This window comes from Anser cygnoides, chromosome 16, assembly GCF_040182565.1.
Source record: "Anser cygnoides isolate HZ-2024a breed goose chromosome 16, Taihu_goose_T2T_genome, whole genome shotgun sequence".
Lineage (NCBI taxonomy): Eukaryota > Metazoa > Chordata > Aves > Anseriformes > Anatidae > Anser > Anser cygnoides.
Window position 1 is genome coordinate 13,167,248 of NC_089888.1, and position 21,037 is coordinate 13,188,284.

Below are 21,037 nucleotides of genomic sequence, written 5' to 3' on the forward strand. Positions count from 1 at the left end.
GCTAAGCATTGGAAACTGAATCGTTTTTATGAAACAGAAATACATACTGATCAGGGAAAGTGCAGTGAGGTTGTATCAGTATTTCAGGCTTGCAATTGCTGACAGCTTTCAGAGTGACAAGTTTACTCATTTACCTTTCTTGGTTAAAAAAGAAAAAAAACTTCTGTTTTGGTTTCTGAGGATTTGCTTCGCATATGACACTCTCCACTGTGACTAAAGTCCCCTTTAGACTGTGTGTCTAATAAAGGATTCATCAGATGGTTGAGGAAAACTTCCTTATGCGGTCTCTTTTTCAGAGCAATAGGTGCTAACCCCAAATGCCGTCCTGAATTATTTAGGCTGGCACTGTAGAAAAATAAGTATTACAAATGAATCTGTCAGCCACCTGGCAGTGTTCAGAAAGCTGCAATCCAACTGTCTCTATTCTCAGCTGTTTAATGAGAAAAGGCTTTACAGTTGAGCACAGTAGTAGCTTATGTGCCTGACGTTCTCTCTAGTTCTACTGCAGCTTTGAGGCTTATATCTTTTTGCAACATACATGTGCTTTCCGGCACTTGCCACATCAAACAAAGACGTGACTTATTCCCTAAATTTGTGTGTCCAGTGAAGAACCGAGAGTTAATGTAATTGCTTTTGCTTTAAATTTAGCAGACATTTTAATGGACGAGAGCCTGCAGACTAAAGCAAATGCTTAGTAAATTGTTGAGATTAATAATTTGTCATTAGGTCTGGGTGATACTGTTAAAATACATCTGTGTGAGATCTGCTTGCATTTCACGAGGTAGGTGTTTGGATGTACTACAGAGCATTTTTCTTGCTGATACATCTTATTAAAAAAAAAAAAAGTTATTTCATAGTTGTCTCTCGCATGTGTGGTCCTTGCATCTTTGAAACAGAGCACCTTTTCCCATATTGTTTGCAGTATTTTTCCATGTGGAACTGTAGAGCATTGTTTAAGAATTCAGGTGATACCACCGTGATCTCTTACGACATTTGTAGTGGCACTGAGCACTTTTACTCTGTAGGTGGCCATGATGATACTGCGTCTCAGGATTAGTCAGCCTGTGTGGTTTTAGTGCTCCTGTCAACATAATCTCTTACATGACTATACTTAAGTTATTTTTGTGTGCCCCAGAGATGGCCTAATGATGAGTGTTTTAAGAAACATTAAAGAAAAAAATAATAAATAAAAGGTGCACTGACTGGACCAAAGTACAGAAAAGGTAAGCTACCTTTGTCTTAGTAAAGGTATGAGAGAGACCAGAGATAGAGGAAGTTTCTGTCGGGACATGAAAAATAAGTGAGGTATTTCTTGTCTTGATTTGGGGTGAGTTTAGCATAGAAATGTGTCTCTGCTGCCTTCTGTAATGCAGAAGAGATGGATAGAGAGGTTATGGGGGTTTTGACCTTACATGAAGTGTTTCTCCAGGCTTAGAATTTATAGTAAGTATGCCTTTAAAAAAAAAAAAGGCATTGCTGAATAAATTGTTTTTCAATCCTTAGTCATTATTTTCAATACACTTTTTAAAACCTCATTGACTTGAATAGTTACTAAAAATAGTATTTTTATATTGAGAACGTTTGTTTTGGACTTTTCCTTGTCCCTTTTTCAAAATCAAAGCTTTTTTTTATAGTATTATATCAAACTATTGGAAGAAAAATAAAATATTTCCAGATTTTTATGAAGAATTTACATTTCCAATTGAAACGTGGGTCAAGTACAGAATCACCAGTGTAGATAAAACAGAATTTTCACATTAAAGTAATTTTAAATACAGTAATTAGAGAAACATCATCTTTGAGTTAGTTGTTTTAACACCTGTTTGGTCTTTCAAATTCAATTTTAACTTGAAATGGCTGCTTGAAATGCTGTCATGTTGGCTTGCCCAAGGTAAGAGTTGAATCCCAAATGGCTTTGTTTTCTCCTGCAACAGAGGAAGACTTTGAGAAGTTGCCAAAGTCCACCATTCCTGAGATGCAGCGCAGTAACCTTGCACCCGTCATCTTGCAGCTGAAGGCTTTGGGAATTGACAACGTGCTCAGGTTCCCCTTTCTTTCAGTGAGTCCTGGACAATGGAGTCTGTCATTTTTCTTTAGTGAGAACAGATATTGTGAGATGACTTGCTGGTAACCCATAGAACCATTAACCAGTAATTATTGCCCTGTTAATTTGGAAAGCATGCCTCATTGCCTACTATCAGGCAGTAAAATAGCTTTGTGGAAATCAGCTAGTACAAGTAATGTGTGTGGCAACTTAGAAATAACGACTGTTTGTATTCTGGAGTTTGCTGTTAGAAGTGCTGAGAACAGCTTGGGAAGAAAAACACATTAAGGTTCTGCAAAACTAACTAGTTGTTCTACACTAAATTTGTAGGGGGAAGAGAAATATCTACAGAATTAAATCTGTCTCATTAAAAAGAGCAATACCAATTCTTATATTTCTGTGAAGTTTCTAGCTACTCTTATATTGGTAACTAAATCTGATATGATAGCATTAGAAGAGAAAGTTAAGAAACAGTTGTTACGGCAGTCGCTTTTGGATAAAGAAAGTTTGCCTTTTCTAGCTTGGCCTAATTCTGTATGCTGATAGGATCTTGAGAGTGTCATAGTAATTATGATGAGCCTGTTGAGATGGATTTGGCTTGCAGCACTGGTGGTTAATGGAAAGCTGACAGGAAGAGTCTGAGAACTCTTTTCATTTTGCTTAAGAAAGTAGATAATTAGAATGTAATGATTTTGTGGAAGAATTTTTGTGAAAATTCATTTGTTCTGTGATGATAACTTTAAACAATTTGTGTTTTTTCTTCACAGCCACCTCCTGCACAGTCAATGGTACAAGCTTTGGAATTGCTGTATGCTTTAGGAGGTGAGAATATACTTTGCCTTACTTAGTTATCTTACAGAAGTTATGAAAAACATTGTTAATTTGGATTTGGTGATTGGATGGATGTTAATTAAGTTTGCTTTTGAGAACAGAGTAAGAGAAATAGCAGATTTGACCAGTGAAAGATTTATTTTTTTTATTTTTAATTTTTTGAAAAGTATTTCAGCTTCCTGAATTTACTTTCTTTTACTGTAAGGTTATTTTACACAGGTAAGCAAGCAAATAGCAGCAGTAACTTTATGGGAACAACTAGAAATCGGTTGAATGAGTATAAAACTAGAATTTAACCGTTTAAAAGTGTACTTTGTAGCTATCTTCTGCATATTGCCTTGTACTTTCATGAGAAGAATCAACTATTGAGAAGTTGTGGTAGTCTGGGAAAGTTCCCACTGACTGGAAGAGGGGAAACATAACCCCAGTTTTTAAAAAGGGAAGGAAGGAAGACCTGGGGAGCTACAGGCCAGTCAGTCTTACTTCTGTGCCTGACGAGATCATGGGACTGATCCTCCTGGAAACCATGCTAAGGCACATGGAAAACCATGAGAGTATAAGTCAAAGTACTTTTTTATTAGTTACTTAATAGAGTATCTTTTTATAATATTTTCTAAATTACTATTCATAGCATATTCTCAAATTTGGTAGAGGTTAAACGTGTTCGTCTTGGTTTGTATTTGTTACGCTCCTGTTGAACACTGCTAACATTAAAATCACACTCTAGCAATAGTTTTATACACAATTTTCAGTTTTGTTGCGGTTAGCATAACGTATGTCATCTAATTTTGTTTATCAGAACACTTTTCTGACAGCTATTTAATCTTTTTGAGTGCAACCAACTTAAAGCAAAACAAAAATTTGATGCAAGAATAAGTAATCAAAATGAAAGTCTGCTCTACTTCTTAATTAACTACAAATACTAAGTTAAGAGTATTTGCTACATAATGTAAACATTAGGAAAAAGGTAGTATAAAAGAGGCTGTAAAGTTTGGAAGCTTCTAGACATTTGGGGCTGTTTTTACGTCACTTACAAATGCCATGTTGTAACTCGTGGCAGTCAGCACAATTCTTATTCTCATGGAACTGTAGCTCTCTTGGCTGTGATTTTGTTCTGTGCTGATTCATTTCCATCTTGTGAAGGAAGGTTTCACTCAAGGCACTTGGCTCTTGGCAGCCATTTCGAGCTTGGAACAAGCGCCTGCACACTGGCTCCAAAGTGTGTTGCAAGGATGAATTTGCAGCCAAAGCCACCTTAGGGAAATGGAGAGGAAAGATCAATAAACTCACTGATTAGCTGTTTGATGTTTTGGCAGAAGTGTTATGCTCATGGTAGGTTCACAGGAAAGTGTAGAGCTGTTACTTTGTTGGCTGTCCAGCTTTTGTGGCAAAGCAGAGAAGCACTGATGTTGGTGTCTGAGATGGAAAGGAATGTATGTGCGTGATATAGATTCACTCTCAAATTTTTGCTGAAGTTTAAGGTTTTCAGTGGCTTACTATAGATTCTTTTTATTTATTTATTTATTTAAGTTGCAGAGGTGAAGCTGCCCAAGAGTTTGCAGGTGCAGTCAGGAATAAAACTCTTACGCAAGTATGAACATGTGTTTCATCATTTGCATTGTAACAGCATGCAAATGTGCAGTTTAGGGTCAGGACCCTATTGTGCCAATGCAGTGCCAACAGAGAAACATGTGCAGAGCAAACGCTGTTAAGGCTGAGATAGTTCTGTTGGATAAACACATCACTGTTCTCAGACCGATTATTTTTACAGTGATGCAAACAGATTACATCAGGAGCACCTCTTAGCCTTCTTTGATGCCCCTTTGAAGGTCTCAGTTGTCAGCTGGTGTAAGTTTTAAGTATAATTTAGGGGAATACAGATAAGTAGGCAAAAAGTGACTTAATTTTCAGCTTTACTTCAGATCCAGGATTTTGGTGAAGATTTGTGTAAGTTATTGCCTATCAGAAACGACCACTCCAGCTAAGCTTAAAATAACTTTGTCTCCTTCAGCCCATCACGTTACTAGTGATTGTTACTTGAAGCTTAATGACAAGACTCTTGAATACTTTCTGCTGAGCGTGTTCAATAATAATCTTAGCAATATCTTTATCTTTAAGCAGAGCTCTGATTTATTTGGTTTATATTCAGGCGTATTGCTACAAAGGCATCTGTGCACAAGCTGTATATATTCATGCATAATTGCTTTGAGATTTATAGAATTCAACAGAAACCAATGGATTATGGCTTGATGTACCTGTAGAAAGTTAAAAAGATGTTAATTTCTCCTTTTCCATACTTGGGAACTCAGTTAAATATCTCTAAATGAAGGGCTACTTATTCTAAGATATTAAATTGCAGAGAAATCTGGACAGATTGGAGAGCTGGGCGATCACCAACCGCATGAAGTTTAACAAGAGCAAGTGACGGGTTCTGCACTTGGGAAGGGGCAACCCTGGCTATACGTACAGACTGGGCAACGAGGCGCTGGAGAGCAGCCCTGCAGAGAGGGATCTGGGGGTTGTGGTTGACAGCAAGTTGAATATGAGCCAGCAGTGTGCCCTGGCAGCCAGGAGGGCCAACCATATCCTGGGGTACGTCAAGCACGGCCTTGCTAGTCGGTCGAGGGAAGTGATTGTCCCGCTCTACTCCGCACTGGTGCGGCCTCACCTTGAGTACTGGGTGCAGTTCTGGGCACCAACAGTACAAAAAGGACATTGAACTGTTGGAGAGTGTCCAGAGGAGGGCGACGAAGATAGTGAAGGGCCTAGAGGAGAAAATGTGTGAGGAGCGGCTGAGGTCACTTGGCCTGTTCAGCCTGGAAAAGAGGAGGCTGAGGGGAGACCTCATCGCGGTCTACAGCTTCCTCACAAGGGGGAGTGGAGGGGCAGGCGCCGATCTATTCTCTTTAGTAACCAGCGATAGCACCCGCGGGAATGGTGTCAAGCTGAGGCAGGGGAGGTTCAGGCTGGATGTCAGGAAGAGGTTCTTCCCTGAGAGGGTGGTCGCACACTGCAACAAGCTCCCTAGGGATGTAGTCACTGCACCAAGCCTGTCGGAGTTTAAGAAGCGTTTGGACTGTGCACTTAGTCACATGGTCTGAATTTTTGTTTTTGGGTAGACCTGTGTGGTGCCGGGAGTTGGACTCAATGATCCTTACGAGTCCCTTCCAGCTCGGGATATTCCATGATTCTATAGTAATGGTGGTAGCACTTAAGCCTCTTCTATTGTGCTGGTCAAATGATAGCTAATCATACCTTAATTTCTGCCATTTCTTTTACTTCGTGTTTAAATACGTTAACTTCATCACTTCACATAAGCTGACTGTTGTACCTGCTTCTGAGGAAAATATTTTGACATGTGAAATGTCTTAAAGTGTTAGTGTAGGGGTGTGGTGAGGGATTTACTATGTTGTCATAAGAAGTTCAGTAAAAGTATATCAAATAATAAAAGAAAGTAAACGTGATAGAGGTAGCTAGGTTTAGAGGCTTTAGGTATGCTGACACAAGTCATCAGAGCTATTGTCCTTTGAAATGATTTGTGGTTTTGGTTTTCTCTGTGAAACACAGCTGAAGTACAACTGTGGTTTCCTTGCCACCAAGCAGTCTGTCAAATAACATGTTTATATAATGCCTGGGTCGCAGTTATGTTTCCTCAGACTACTCTATGGTTATTTATGCAATCTGCGGTGCTCCAAAGTCTTGCTCCTTTGCTCCTGTTAGTCTTCTTGTGGGGCTTCTCTCGTGCGCTGAAAATCAAGCTGCCATGCCTCCATCCTGTACCGCTTCAGCTCCAGTAAAAAGGCTACAGTTGGAACGTGGCTGCCAGTTCACTTACTGATGCATGAGGCAGGATAAACTGCAGAGAATCTTCAACAGTTGTGCATCTCTAGTTCAGATTATATTGAATTATTTTTCTCTGTGACCTAAGCAGATATAAGTCACAAAACTGTTTCTATTCCTAGGTATATTTGCTATATTTTTAGCTCTTAATTCTGCTCTTTTGTACACTTTAAATTCCGAAAGAAGTCTTTCTGTGCTACTTTTGCCTGTATCACAGATGCATTTATTAATGTGCTGCAGGTCTGGATATGCACTGCCGTTTAACAGAGCCTCTTGGAATAAGAATAGCAGAGTTTCCTCTGAATCCTATGTTTGCAAAGATGCTTCTGGAATCAGGTAAGAGGAAAAAAGTAAAACCACCTCAGACTTTTCTTCGTGGTCTTGTGTTGAGTAGTGAATACTACCTTTAGTAACTGTAGAGTAGTATTAGACATTTGCTAAACTTGAAATATACAGTGAAATATACATCTACTTGAAATATACATCTTGGCATGGTGTTTAGTAAAAAGAATCGTTAAACTAATGGACCTCTCTGATAGTGTCTAACACATTTAATACATCAATAATTAAGTCTAACATATTTGTCTTGTAATTTTCCATTAAAAACATTCATTGTTATACTTGTGAAGAAAATCCATGAGTTTAGATACTTCATTTTTATATACTTTAAAAATACATCATGCTTCTTTTCCTCTTTATTTTGTACGGTGATAAGTTGACTGATAAAAGATTTCATGTACTGAACTTCTCCACTTACTCCTCAGGAAATTTTGGCTGCTCCCAGGAAATTTTAACAATTGCTGCCATGATGCAGATTCAAAATATTTTTATGATCCCTCCAAATCAAAAATCTCAAGCTGTAAGTTCAACCATGTTGTTTTGTATGTTCCATATGTAAGGTATTATACTGATGCCTGTTGCATACTGCAAGTTTATGAAAAATGAAACAGTTTTAAACTCTACCTATTGGTTATAGGTAAAAGGAGAAACTGAGTAACAGTGGGAGCCTTGGAGTTCCTTGCCAGTGTTAAAAGTCTCCTTCTGAGGATCAGAAATGTGGAGGGTTATAATCCAATATTGACCAGCACGAGGGCTTGTTAAAGGAGGGGATAGAAAGAAACAAATTAAAAAAAATCTCCCCAAGTCTCTTTCCTTTTGAGAGAAACAAAAAAAAAAGTATTAGGATGTAGCAAATTCTTCAAAGGTAGCAAGAGCCTAATTTTAATGCATCCTTCTCGTACACTTTTGGCGTTCCTTCTCAGTTCACTTTTCTAATTTAAGTTTTAGAACACCACCTCAGTGTAGGTGGGCTAGTAGAATATTGATGTTGCCTAGAACTCCTACTCTTTATGGTAAGAATTTTGACAGTCACCAGGCAACATGGAGATGATGGGAACTGAGGGTATTAGACATGATCGTTGCAAAAATCAATCTGCCTGTAAAAATCTATTTCTTCTTCAGGCCAGGCAACACAGGAAGTTTGCTGTGGAAGAAGGTGACCATCTCACTATGCTTAATGTTTATGAAGCCTTTGTGAAAGTAAGTCGATTCAAGTGTATGTGGATTTGCAGAAACGTAAGGAACTCGAATGTCCACCAGTTCTGATTCTGGAAGTTCTGGATATAGCATCCTCAAAGTTGAGGACTTGCCAAATCTATTAAGTGATAGTTCTGCTTTGTTTGTATTTTGCTACAGACCTTGTGTAGTTCCTCTGAATGGGAAATAGAAAGAATTCTGTGGTTTGGGTACAGCACAAAATTCTTGTGTGTAGAGAACTGTTTCCATTGGAATTCTTGAAAAGGTCTAGGAAAAACGGGTGTTCAAATTCTAAGTGAAATTCATGTTACCGTATCTTTCTTATAAACATATCTGAGTTTTACTGGTGATAAACTGCATCAAAGTCTAGCATTTTTTTTAAATAATTACCTCATTGATCAACACATCCTTTTTTTCAGTAACGTTATGTATTTACCCTAAGGTTTAACAGCAATCTTAATACTTTTCTGTAAGCTGAGGTTTTACCTATTAGTTTTGAAGTACTATACCTGCTGGGGAGAAGTATGTTTTGTTGGTATAAAGCACTTCTGTAATGATATATTTGCAACAGTCTTGAGTTGAACCAGTGTAACAGCTCTAGTATTTAAAAAAGTGACTTTCCTCTCTCCAGCTCCAGGTACTAACCAAAGCTCAGGTACTAACTAAAACTTTGCCCTTTAGATTTCGTACCTGCGTAATTCTCTCAGCCAGTTGCAGAGATTCTTGGAGTAAGTGCTGGCTTCTGGAGAAATAATGAAAACATTTGAACTTATGAAAACAGTAAACAGAAAAGTTCATTTACATTTTCAGATTAAAAACAGACTAATTTATGATATAATGCACTCGTGTGTGAAAATGAAATGATTAATGCTTTTTTCTTTCACTACATGTGAAGAAATGAGGAACAACTATTTGAACATATCCTCACAGTGTTTATTCTGCTGCCATTTAGAAGTTGCTTCAAACATGTTCTGTAATTACTGACGATTACTAACTCATGTTAGTTGCTGTGTAGGCAGATAATTTTCAGGGAAAAGAACAATAAATAGTGTTGTAGGAGACAAAAGAAAACAGAACAAGACTGTGATCCAAGAGAGATTGTTTTTTGTTTTGCTGGAGGTATTTCATTGTAATTTTTTCTTCTCATTCTACAGCACAGCAAGAGCTCTCAGTGGTGTCAGGAACACTTTCTAAACTACAAAGGTCTTGTTAGAGCTTCTGTTGTAAGAGAGCAGCTGAAAAAGCTTCTTGTACGTTTTAAAGTGCCAAAGAAGTCCAGTGAAGGTGAAAGTTTGCTTTTTTTTTTAAACATGTCCGATACATTTTGAGGATAGTTTCCAAATTGTCAGTCTGCTTCTTGCTTCTCTTGTAACCTTTTTTCTCTATGGCCTAAAAATAACATTAACTAAAACAATATCTTTCCCGTAAAAATGACTGTAAAAGAGCAACTTAACCCATTTTTACAATTTGAATTTAGTCCAGTCTTCATTAGTTAAGTTTTCCAGCAAGAGATTATGACCATTGATTATATATTTAAAGGACAGATTTTAAAAAATCATAAAAGAAGGAATGGGGTAACCTGTTTGACTTTTCAAAAAACGCATTTTTTCTATGATGTTCAAAATGCATAGACATTGGGATCTGATTTCCAGCTGTGCTGTGAGGATGTGGATACTATGACTAGTTCCCAAAACTTGTCTCTAACTGCTCTGAAAAATCAGACTTCAATGCTTAGCTGTCACACGAGGTTGCTCTAAGGACTGTGAAACTATCTTCATGGAGACGTCAGTGGCAACTGTTTTTTCACAGTAATTTTGATTTGCTGTGAAACTGAAGTCAGTTGCAGGGTTTGCCTTCAAGCCTTTGCTATCAACGTTTGATGCAGTGTGAAAAGTTGCTTTAGATGATTAAGGGGAATTTAAGGGATTTTTGCCATTACATTGAGGAATTTGACAGAAAAATTTATTTTCTGCAGGTGATCCAGATCCTGTTTTGAGATGCATAGTTTCTGGATTCTTTGCTAATGCAGCTAAATTCCACTCTACCGGTGCTTACAGGTAAATATATGTACTTTCATTACAACTGTTGCTTGGTTTAAAAGCTTTGACTGGATAAATCAACAAATGGGTGCTCTTCTAGGCACTTGTAGTAAGAAACATGTGGCACTTGATTTACTACATCTTTGAAGATTTGTATGTTCAAACTGCTTCAATTTTTCTCTCTTCTTTTTGGCAAATATAATTATTGATAGCAGGAAGCTGTTACTAATAGGAATTACTTGTGTTAATACAAGCAAGTACTGCATCTTTGTAGTGCTTCAGAGCACTGAATAAAAGCCTGAAACACTAGTATTTCATTTAATGTAGATAGATTTCTTCTAGATCATTAAATTATCATTTTTTCCTTTTGACAGGATTTAAGCCTGGCTTCAACTGAAAGCCTGTTCATTAAATGTGAATATTTTTAGTTTGCTCCAGTTCTTTCACTGTTGCCATTTGTTAACGGTCTTACTGTGGATGGAAGAAACCAAATGTTAAATAATAAATCTGTGCCTGGTCTGAAATAATATCTTCCTTTCAAGGACTATCCGTGATGACCACGAGCTTCATATCCACCCCACTTCAGTGTTGTATGCGGAGAAACCTCCACGCTGGTAAGTGAAAGCAACTTGCACTTGCTTTGTGATCTTTAGAAGACGTTTTGAGCATCCAGACATTTTCATGAATGACTTTTTGTGGAGAGAGGGATAAATGCAGGTTATGGTTCTCACAGAGATAATTTGGTTGGTGTTTCCTTTGCAACTTTTTGTAGGCAGTATCCAAATAAATCAGGGAAATACAATGATGTTTAACAATCAAAAAGCTTGCAGAGGCTGGAAAGGAGAGGCAAATGACTCTATTAATAGGCACCACGTCTTGCACTGCAGATTGTTCTCTGAGTGGTCTCTGTACCTAGATGCGGCTAGAGTTAAGTTGCTTTTATTAAACCTAATAAGTAAATGTCCTGTCAAATGCTGCAGTACTTGCATTTGGATTCCTGGTAGAGGGCTTAGATATAAATTTCATGATCCAAAATCCTTTGAGAGGAGATATGGTTGTCTAAAAGATAGATGACATTAATAGTTTTACTTTCAAAATAGCTGGGATATTACAGTTCTATTTATGCCAAAAATGCTCAGATAACTAGAAGTGTGTTCCCAACTGCCACATCAACATGATGAACCTGATGTATTTGGACTCTTGTCCTATAGCTGAGAATTTGAAGGGTAAACTTGGCCTGTGTCATCTGTTATCTTGGAACTGGGCTCCTACGCCTTGTGCGTATGGTTTGCAGAAGCGTAACTGATTGGAAGTTAGCCATCAATTACATTGGCTCACAAAACAGAAACGAGTCCAGCTCTCACTTGGTGTGAACTGGACCGATTCTTCAGGGCTGAGTTGAGCAGAGTGTAGCTAAAGTAAATTTTGCCAATGAAACCAGCCTGCTTCTCTCCCCTTTTTGCCATTTTTTAACCTCCTGTCATTGCTACTAAAAATAAGACACAAGCTGTTTGAAATGGTGAAAAGAATGCTTTGCAGATACACTTCTGAAACTTTTTAGCTTGCTGAAGATGACATCCTGAAAGAGGTTCTGTTATGGGAGAGTGACAGACAGTAAGAGGAATAAATTGAGAAGAAAATCATCTGGAAAGAAAATCCAGTGGTAGAAAAATATTGGAAGAATTCCTTGCTCCAGCACACACCTTCTGCAATCTCTTAGCAGAGGGCTCAAGTACTGCAGGGTTGAGTTTTTAAGTGAGGTCAGAGCAGAATCTCCATCCTAGCCTTGGGCGCTTCCAGACATAAAGAAATCGGAACTGTAGATAGCTGGAAGCCTTAACTGGTAAAACCTGAAAGCTCTTGTTTGCTTCACTGGCTGTTTGGTGGCAGCAGTAATTTCTTGGAGCTGTCTTCCAAGGCCGCGTGGTATTGTCACTGCCAGCCCCAACACCCTACTCGCTAAGGGCATCTTTTAAGACAGGAGTTTAACTTCCCTGGCAACCCTGCTTTCAGTGCTGCTTCTGCCTCAGAGCACCTCCTGTACTGAGAACTTCAATTCTTGGTCTGTTACAGGTGTACATCGTGTGTTCTTGTTTCTCTTCCTTTGATTTCTCTTTAGTTGGATTGGTTAGCATGAGTCTGGCTGCATTTGGCAGAGAAGAGAATTTTGGACTCTTTCCTATTTGCTTTGAGAGCAAAATACCAACTAATGAGAGACCACAAACCTTGTGGCAGCTTTACGTTTATAGAAGGCAGATAACGACTTCTGGTTTTGGTGACTAACTGTTCAGAGCGTCGGTTTGTGCTTCCTTGGTAAAAATGACTTCCCCTGCAGAAGGGTATCTTCAGAAATGGGTTGCCCGTTCTGTTCATGCAGGCAGTAATGAACGAGTCCACGTGACTCTTTGTTTCTAAATTTCCTATCAGGGTGTGAAGCTGATTTCTTTTTCTAATCCTTATCTTGCTTGCTTGCAGACACCAGGGGTAGTCATGCAGTATTTGTGCCCAGCTTGTTACAGGCACAGGGTTTTGGTGCCTTTGACAACCTTCCTTCTGATATTACAGAATAACTAATATTCTGTCTTCCAAAAGATTTGCTTTGAGTCTCCTTGGCCCCATTCTTTCTTTTTATACCTTGTAGCAGTCTGTCATGGTAGTATGTGAAATTGTTTTTAATGGTAGTCTAGAAATTGTCTTAATGTAGAGTACTCTAAACAACTGGAAGGCAAGAGGTAAGAGACCATACAACTTACAGATTTTCTTGTTGTGCTGTGAATACTACCTCTGGCAGCTTGCATGTGAAATTATTTAAATATGCTGTTATATACCTGCCTCCCTCATTGCTTTATAGCACATTCTTTTTTCTTTTCTTTCTCCTAGGGTAGTCTACAATGAAGTCATACAGACTGCCAAATACTACATGAGAGATGTGACTGCCATTGAATCAGCATGGCTCTTGGAACTGGCACCTCATTTTTACCAGCAAGGAACGGTACGGAATCAGCATAAAGCCCAAACGGTACCATTGCTGTATTAACAGCTCATGTATCTGAACTTTTAAGGGCTTTTTTTTTGTCATCCATGTAATGATACAAAAAGTATCCAACCAACAGGCATGATCTTGAAGTTACAAAATAGTATGTTCTTCCAGTAAATGAAACCCTGAACTATTTTACACTTAAATGTAGGTGGTTGGTATTACTTCTGGGAGCAGCACTAGGACTGGCAGAGGTCATGCTTTTCACAATTTTAAGTCTTTGTATGCTTTGCAAATGTTTGAGCAAATCCCAGGCCTTCTACTCATGATTCAGGGCCGCAAAAGTCAGCTCTGGTCTGTTAAAACACGGAATGTCAAAGAATAGCTGCTATTTGTGCAAACCTTTATTTTAAGTTCTCTAATGTGTGATACACATACCTAGAGGAAGAAGAAGAGGAGGAGGCCAGGAGGGGATCTTATAAATCTAATCAATACCTGAAGGGAGGGCATGAGGAAGCCAGAACCAGGCTCTTTTCAGTGATGCCCAGTGCCAGGACAAGAGGCAGTGGGCACAAACTGGAGCACGGGAGGTTCTGTCTAGCCATCAGGAAGTACTTCCTTACTGTGCGGGTAACAGAGCACTAGCAGAAGTTGCCCAAAGAAGTTGTGGAGTCTCCTTCTTGGAGATCTTCAAAAGCTGCTTGGACTGGGCCCTGGGCAATCTGCTGTAGGTGTTGCTGCTTGAGCAGGGGGGGTTGGACCAGATGGACCCCAGAGGTCCCTTCCAACCTCAACCATCCTGTGTGTGGTTCTGTTCTTCACAGGTATCTCTTAACAGTTACCACTTTTTCCTATCATTCTTTAGCTACTCTGTCCTATGCAAATTCATCAATCAAGACTTACTCACTGATAATATTTAATGCCAATCCAGTTTTCACAATTATCTAACTGTTATTTATGCCGAAGCTTCTGATACCACATTACATGTAGATACTGTACAGGCAAGATAGCCAAATTGTTCTTGCATGTGAGTTTCCCATGGGGATTAATATTAATCATATGAATTAGTGAACTATTTCCAAAATGCTGAGTGAAAAAATGCACTTGCGTATCAGACTGATGCAAAACGAGATTTGTTTGTGCGTATGAGCAGCCAGGTTGCAAAAATGGTTGTTTGATTTATACATCTGCTACGCTATTTGACTCTTTTTTTTTTTAGAATCTCAGGCTTGCTTTCTTTTGCTTCTTGGGGTTTTTGGTTTAAAAAAAAAAAAAAGAAAAACATTGTGCATTGTGCTACATGGATTGTCTTAGAACATATCTATGTGGTTACAGTGTACAACAGAATTGGTATCTGTCCATATAATTGACTTGAGAGGGTGTTTTTTCTTATTTTTACGAATGCTGAGCTTGAATAATTCATCTCGGTTATCCAGACATTTGCCATCTATAAATACATTTATTAAGTAGCTGAGTATTTTTTGCCTTTTACTCTATAATGCATTTGACAAAGGTAGTAATGACCCTGCAGGGTAGTCCCTTGAGTCTTTAGCTGCTGTTAGATGTATTCTGCAAGCATGGTGTAAAAAGATGAGCCAATATTCTTGTTTTATCTAATCTGCTCCTGGAATAATTCATCCTTTTGAGTCACATATTTACGTGCTGTAACATCCCATATGTAACGCAACATCTCATTAGGATATGACCTCTCCATGGGCTAAAACTCGGTGTGAGGTTTTCCTTTAAATAGGTGGTGTTGGGAAATGTGATTCAGTGACTCATTCAGGCAAAACTTGAATTGCTTTTTGTGAGTGAGTAAGAGTTGTCTTGAACTGTACTACCTACCTGACTGAGAGAACATGTTTTCCAAGGCAGCATTACCACTGTTGCAGATACTCCATAAAATCACCTAACTCTTAGTGTTGCCATCCTTCAGATTTGATAGAGATGATCTCTGTTTGCAGGATGAAGTAAGCACTGCGTTCATCCTAAAGTAAAGGGAAGCTACCAAAGGTGGTGCTATTTTTGAGGAAAACTTTTTCAAAAACTTTTTCAGTTTGGTCAGCCTCAGTTTGTTCATCCTCATCAGCCAAAAGGCTTGGGTGTATTTATAAAAATGTTTGAAAATCAGATATATCATCTGTTGTGTAAAGCTTTGAATTATAGATGTCAATTTTGTATATGCAAACAATTGCAAGGCACAAAAATTTATGCTGAATTATAGTCATTCGGACTTCTTGTACTGAAGAACATATCTTTCTGCTTAAGTATTTCTGAAATCTGAGGATTTTTATTCCTGTATCATGTTCAAACAAAAAAAAAAAAACAAATTAGAACTGATTAGATTCTCTGTTAAAAGACTTTATTTTTCTATTTCTATATTTTCTATTTTTCTATATTTCTGATTACAGTTTCAGACAATTGTGTTTCATTCCAACTTTTGCAGTGCTTTTGGAGGATGTTCTTCCATTGCACTTTTTTTGCGTGCCTTTTTCTTTAAGAGCAAATAGGTTCAAAGCTCCAGTGAAAATACAGCTGCAGAGTTAATACATTAGTTAAAATCTTGTACTTCGTGTATGTGTTCCTGGTGTTTGTGCAGATGCATTGTTGGGAGCACATCTATCTCTCTGTGCATTTTCACATGTTGGCAAGTTGCTTCAGCTGGGGAATCTTCATATGCTTGCAGTCAATACAGAAGTACTAGAAGATGCTATTTTATGTCAAGCCAAAATACTATTTTGGGATGCATGTGGGTTTCTTTTTTTTAATGGATTTTATGTATTTATTTTAGCTCTATCAATAATAAGCAGGGCTTGGGAAGGGTAATATTTGTATAAGGATTTATTTAATTTATGATTAATAACTGAAAACGTTCTAGTTGAACTTTTTTTCTATTTGTGGTGTATGTGCTAAGAAGTTTTTCTTTTCTTTTTGTAGCATCTTTCCTTGAAAGCAAAAAGAGCTAAAGTGGATGACCACTGATTTGACATGACTTGTGACAGCAGATGCAGAACCTACCAGTGATTTGAAGCTGGCTACAGTCCATTCAGCAGTTAGTTCAGTACCAATTTGATCATACATAAAGTTAAATGTTTAAATGCCTGCCAGGATCTGTAGGGGTTTATGCATGACCAGTACATTGTAAACCTATGTAGAGCTTGCTTTGTGGACGTTTTATTCTTTGCCTAATTGACCACTGTTGTTAATCTAGGCATGTTGCTCCTTTTAATAAATAGGCAAACAACAACAAAAAACAAAAGTAAGAGGACATACAGGACCACAAAAAAAGCCTTCAAGAGGGAAGCTGATTTCCTGGAGTGGTACGGCTGCCTTATGAGAGTGGGGAATAGGGTACCCTGCCTCCTGTTACCTAGAGCACTGTGACTACTACCGGCCAAACTGAGACTGACTCCTGACAGCAGGTAGCTCAGGGCAAGGAAGTCGCCCTTGAAATGCAAGGGACTGCCATGGAAACATTGATTTCATGTCGGACCATCCTGAACTGGTGCAGCTTGTGCTCCCAAGCAGTAAAAGTCTCCTGCCTGAAGCTGAGCTGCCCCTTGCTTCCTTTGCTGAAACAGTCCTATAGAAAGTAGCATAATATTTAAAATGTCTCATTTCCATACTTGAGAATAGCTGTTTGAGGAGGGGGAGGAAGAGAAGCAGCTCAGCCTTTTTAAGAAGGATTTTTTTTTTTCCTCAGTCAAGGGACTATACATTTGTTAAGTTATTCAGATTTGCAAATGGGGCTTTACTGGTTTTTTTTGTTTTCGTTTTGTTTTGTTTTTTCTAACAAGAAAAAGCTGTTAGCCTCTTTCGGCTTGGAAATCCCAGAAAATTTCATCAGGGAACATGTTTTCTAATGTCTCATTCAGCAAAGATGAATATGTTCTGTACTTTACTAATAAGGAACACTGTGTGTGTGTGTGTGTGTATACACACATATATGTGTATGTATATATATACATATAAATAAGAAAAAGAATTTGTTCTTTGCCCGGGACTGCATGTGTTACTGCAAGAGAAGGATGCTATGAGCACTTCCTGCTTTAACCAGAATTCCATGGCTACTTTTCAGTAAAGAACTGTAATTTTTGTGTTTTAATAAGATAGCTTGTATACATGTATTTATTTTTTCCTACTGTATCAATATTTATTTTAGAAAGGCACAACTTACCGTTTTAAAATTTTATTTTTGTAAGGCAATTGATGTGATTAATATTTTGGGCACATTAGCTATGATTTTGTTTTCTTTAAAAAAAAAAAAAGCAACAGTATGTAAATAGGCAGAAATTTCTATGTAGAGTAAATGCCTTCCTCGTAACAGGACTGCCTTGAAAACTCTGAGAGCTTTTTACTTTCTCCTTTGCAAACACCTGCAGAAAGAACATGTTCTGTCATGTGCAATGTGTTGTCTATGCAGTGTCGTCATACTGGTTGCCAGCACAAAAAGATGTACCAGTCTCAACGTAAGCCACCAGCAGCACGACAAACCATGTCACCTTCTTTGTTGTCTTCCCTGGGATCCTCACCTTTGTATTACTTTCTTAGAACGGAAGCTCTTTGGGGCAGGGTCTGTCTCCCAGCCAGAGCTGAGAGCATTGCTGACACTTATTAAACATAATCAATTTGCAGGTTTTTTTCTGTTAAAGGATCAGAGAAAGAACTAAATACGAAGACTTGTAAAGTGTCTGTGTCGCTCCGTCCTCTGGAAATATTCTTATGAAAAATAAAACCATTGAATCAAGGAAGCTTGAGAGTGCATTACTTCAGGCTGACTAGAGGGTGGTTTCCCAGCATACTGGGTGGCTGTACTGTGCTGGTCTGGATGGTGCTTGGCGTGCAGAGGGTGGCCACTATAACTTGCTGCTTTCAGAATTTCAGCTGGGTCTGAACTCTCTTCTCCAGGTGTACTTCAGCCTGCCTTTACATCTGCAAAATTTTCTGTTGGAATGATTGTGACTCCTGCCAAGTTCAGAACCCAGGGATGTAAAAGCTTTGTAACATGCTGCAAGCAATTGTACTTTTATAAGAATGAGTGCAATAGGTCTTATAAACAAAAACAGAAATGGAGACTTGTCTTCACAGTGGGTAGGTAGTTTTACAGACTATGGAGGGATTGCCGGAGGTGCACACACAGGTCGAACACGTAGACTTTATACTAGAGATGTAGGCAAGAATAAGTGTTTTTAGTATCCATATTAAGGTATCTTTAGAGAGAGAGCACGGCTTTCATCGGAAACGTGGACCCTTTGAAGGTGCTTGAAGTCAGAGACCCAAAACTTGAAAGGACTGAAAATGTCTTTACTTTATAAAATTGTGGCCTGCAGCTCTCTGCTAGCTGTCTGCGTAGCTATATGCTTTAAATAACTTTGATTAAGGAGATGGGCAACTCTGCCTTGTTGTTGGCTCTTTGCTGGATAAACAGTCGGTGTGCTATTGAGGGGGAGGTTGGAGGCATTTGAAGATGAATGCAAAGAAGTTTATGAAACAGTTTAAGATTTAAAGTCTGGCCTTTAGGGAACGATGTTAAAATATCACTCTTGAATTAAAATGCTGTTTGAAATAGAAGTCATGCCACCACTGACAAGGAGATAAATGTTTTTAAAAAGTAAACCTACAATCCATCAATTTCAAATTACTATGGGGGGAAAAAAGCTATACTGAAGTCCATGGGGAAGTGCTGTCCGGGTTCCTGCTCGTGACTTTAGTATTGTCAGTGGTGGAATAAGATGATGCTAAATCAGAATAAAAATTCGGGTAAGACATTGTTAATTGAAATGTATTTCTTATAGACTAAAAATAATTCCGTTAAAGGGGTAGGAAAACAGCCAGAGCTCTGCAAGTTTAATCTGAGGAAAGAGAGCATTTATTGACTAAAATTAAAGGTGTAAATACAGTGCTTAGGGAGATTTATCTGCCATTACTTCTCAGTGCTTTATGATTAAAAAATACTTTTTATGATAAAAAATACTCAGTGCATTATCGTAAAGATAATAAAATGAGAATAGAATACATAATTGAGGCATGCACAGAGCAGTGTTCTCTAAACTTCAGGATACGATTTTAAGATGGGTTGATTTTATGTATATGTTACGCTAAGCACTTGGTAGACGGGCATGGGAAAAAAGCGGTAAGTCAAGTTGTGTGCATCTTTAAAGTTGTTTGTTAGTCAGATATGTGTGACTCATTCTGGATCCTGTGGTTCAGATCTTTTCTAGCTTGTGGGCAAGTGCAAACAGTGAATAGTTTCCTGTTCCAGCAAATGGAGAAATAGGGCAGCGAAGCTACCACGGGGAGGGTGCATGAGGGAGGACAGGGCTGTAACACGTTAGAATTGATTCAGTAATAGTTTCAGTAATTCCAGACGTGTTCTGGAAAGACATTTCTGACCACAAGGGAGGGCTGGGCCAGCTGTCAGGAACCCCCATTGTAGGGAATAAGGGAGGGAAAAGTGCTGAGAAGCGGAGATATCTGTAGGGAAGGTGCAAATAGGTGCAAAATTTCTTCATCGCTGGTTCACCCAGTGACTCACTGCAGTGCCTTGCCTGTTTACTCCTCTGACTGCTGCTGAACAACTGGTTACTGAGCTGCTGGCTTGCTTGGTGGGAACCTAAACTTCCAGAAGCTGATTAGGAATTAATTAGCTGAGCAGCCTCACTGTGCTTGTCCCCTTTGTGTGATGTCTGTATCTTGTGATAGGATCACTGACCCGCAGTCCTGGAGCTGAGGACTGCACTGCCTGTTTGCGTCCCGCCGCTGCTGATGCAGGAACACAGAGGTGATAACCCACCTTGCCATGCCGGGGGTAAAACTAGGCCATACACTGCCTTTGGATTGGAAGGGTGATTCTGTTCTCAAATGTAGTTGTCAAAATCTTTCCTGATGTTCCAACTGCTCTCTTTGCAAAGGAAAACTTGTTGTATCTTTTTTCCCCTAACCCTTCAGAACCCACGTGTTTGGGAGCCTGAATGTGCGTCGGTAACTGGTGGCATCCCATCGTTCTGGTGAGTGGCCTCTGCTGGACTAGTTCATCACTTTTGAGTAACTCCAGTGAAGGCAGCTTGGAATCACCGTTTCTTAGTGTGGTTCCATAATTTTATATTGCTGTTTATCAAGTGGCAATACTATCAACAACTGGCAAAGAAAGAGTTTGGAGTTAAGTTTCTCCTACAAAACAATTTGGAACAAACTAGATGGAAGATGTACATAAGTGGCATACAGAAAAACCGACCTTATATCCAGTGTCTCATTGGTTCTCAGGCTTGCAGAGCTTTTGTAGTCCAAGAGCTTGCACGTTTTTTTCCTGTCAATAATTTCACCACTCTGTAAGATTTCTCGGAGAAATGAGCATTTTTGCCCGAGGCTTGACTGCATTTTGAGAAAAATGCCAGTAGATGGCAGGCGTCAGTTTTGAGTAGTAGTATCTGGGGGAAGAAATAATTGGTCAATTCTTAAAACGTTTTTCTTCTTAAATCAGTTTTGTGATAAATGGGAGCAGGAAGGGGAAAGGGAAAAGCTCTTGTGGATATAGGATAAAGTCAGTATTTCAACTGAAGAGATTAGAGAAAAAGCCCAGTGCTGTGTGCCCCGCTGGTTTAAAAACAACAAAACCCAACAGCCAACCCATAAGTCAATACATTCTATAGCAGTTCTTTCAATTATACTCTTAACCATAAAAATGGCAACTTTTATTGTGGACTATAGCTGGAGGTTTAGAAGAGTGTTCTGGATGGGAGCGTGCTAATAAGTCAAGGAGATTGACGGCGT

At 38.8% G+C, this 21,037-nt stretch overlaps 1 protein-coding gene across 2 annotated transcripts in view; it reads left to right on the forward strand.

The window, feature by feature from the left end:
• Positions 1–18,018, forward strand: part of DHX35 (DEAH-box helicase 35) — a 31,224-nt gene extending 13,206 nt beyond the window's left edge. Inside the window, exons 13-22 of one of the 2 annotated variants that reach the window (XM_048049092.2) lie at positions 1,935–2,059; positions 2,812–2,866; positions 6,956–7,051; positions 7,480–7,574; positions 8,177–8,254; positions 9,406–9,535; positions 10,227–10,308; positions 10,833–10,904; positions 13,171–13,309; positions 16,205–18,018. In XM_048049092.2, coding sequence (XP_047905049.2) covers positions 1,935–2,059; positions 2,812–2,866; positions 6,956–7,051; positions 7,480–7,574; positions 8,177–8,254; positions 9,406–9,535; positions 10,227–10,308; positions 10,833–10,904; positions 13,171–13,309; positions 16,205–16,249 — 917 coding nt within the window. In that variant the 3' untranslated portion in view covers positions 16,250–18,018. The remainder of the gene's footprint in view (positions 1–1,934; positions 2,060–2,811; positions 2,867–6,955; positions 7,052–7,479; positions 7,575–8,176; positions 8,255–9,405; positions 9,536–10,226; positions 10,309–10,832; positions 10,905–13,170; positions 13,310–16,204) is intronic. The other variant, XM_048049093.2, reaches the window with a different exon arrangement.
• Positions 18,019–21,037: the final 3,019 nt, after the last annotated feature.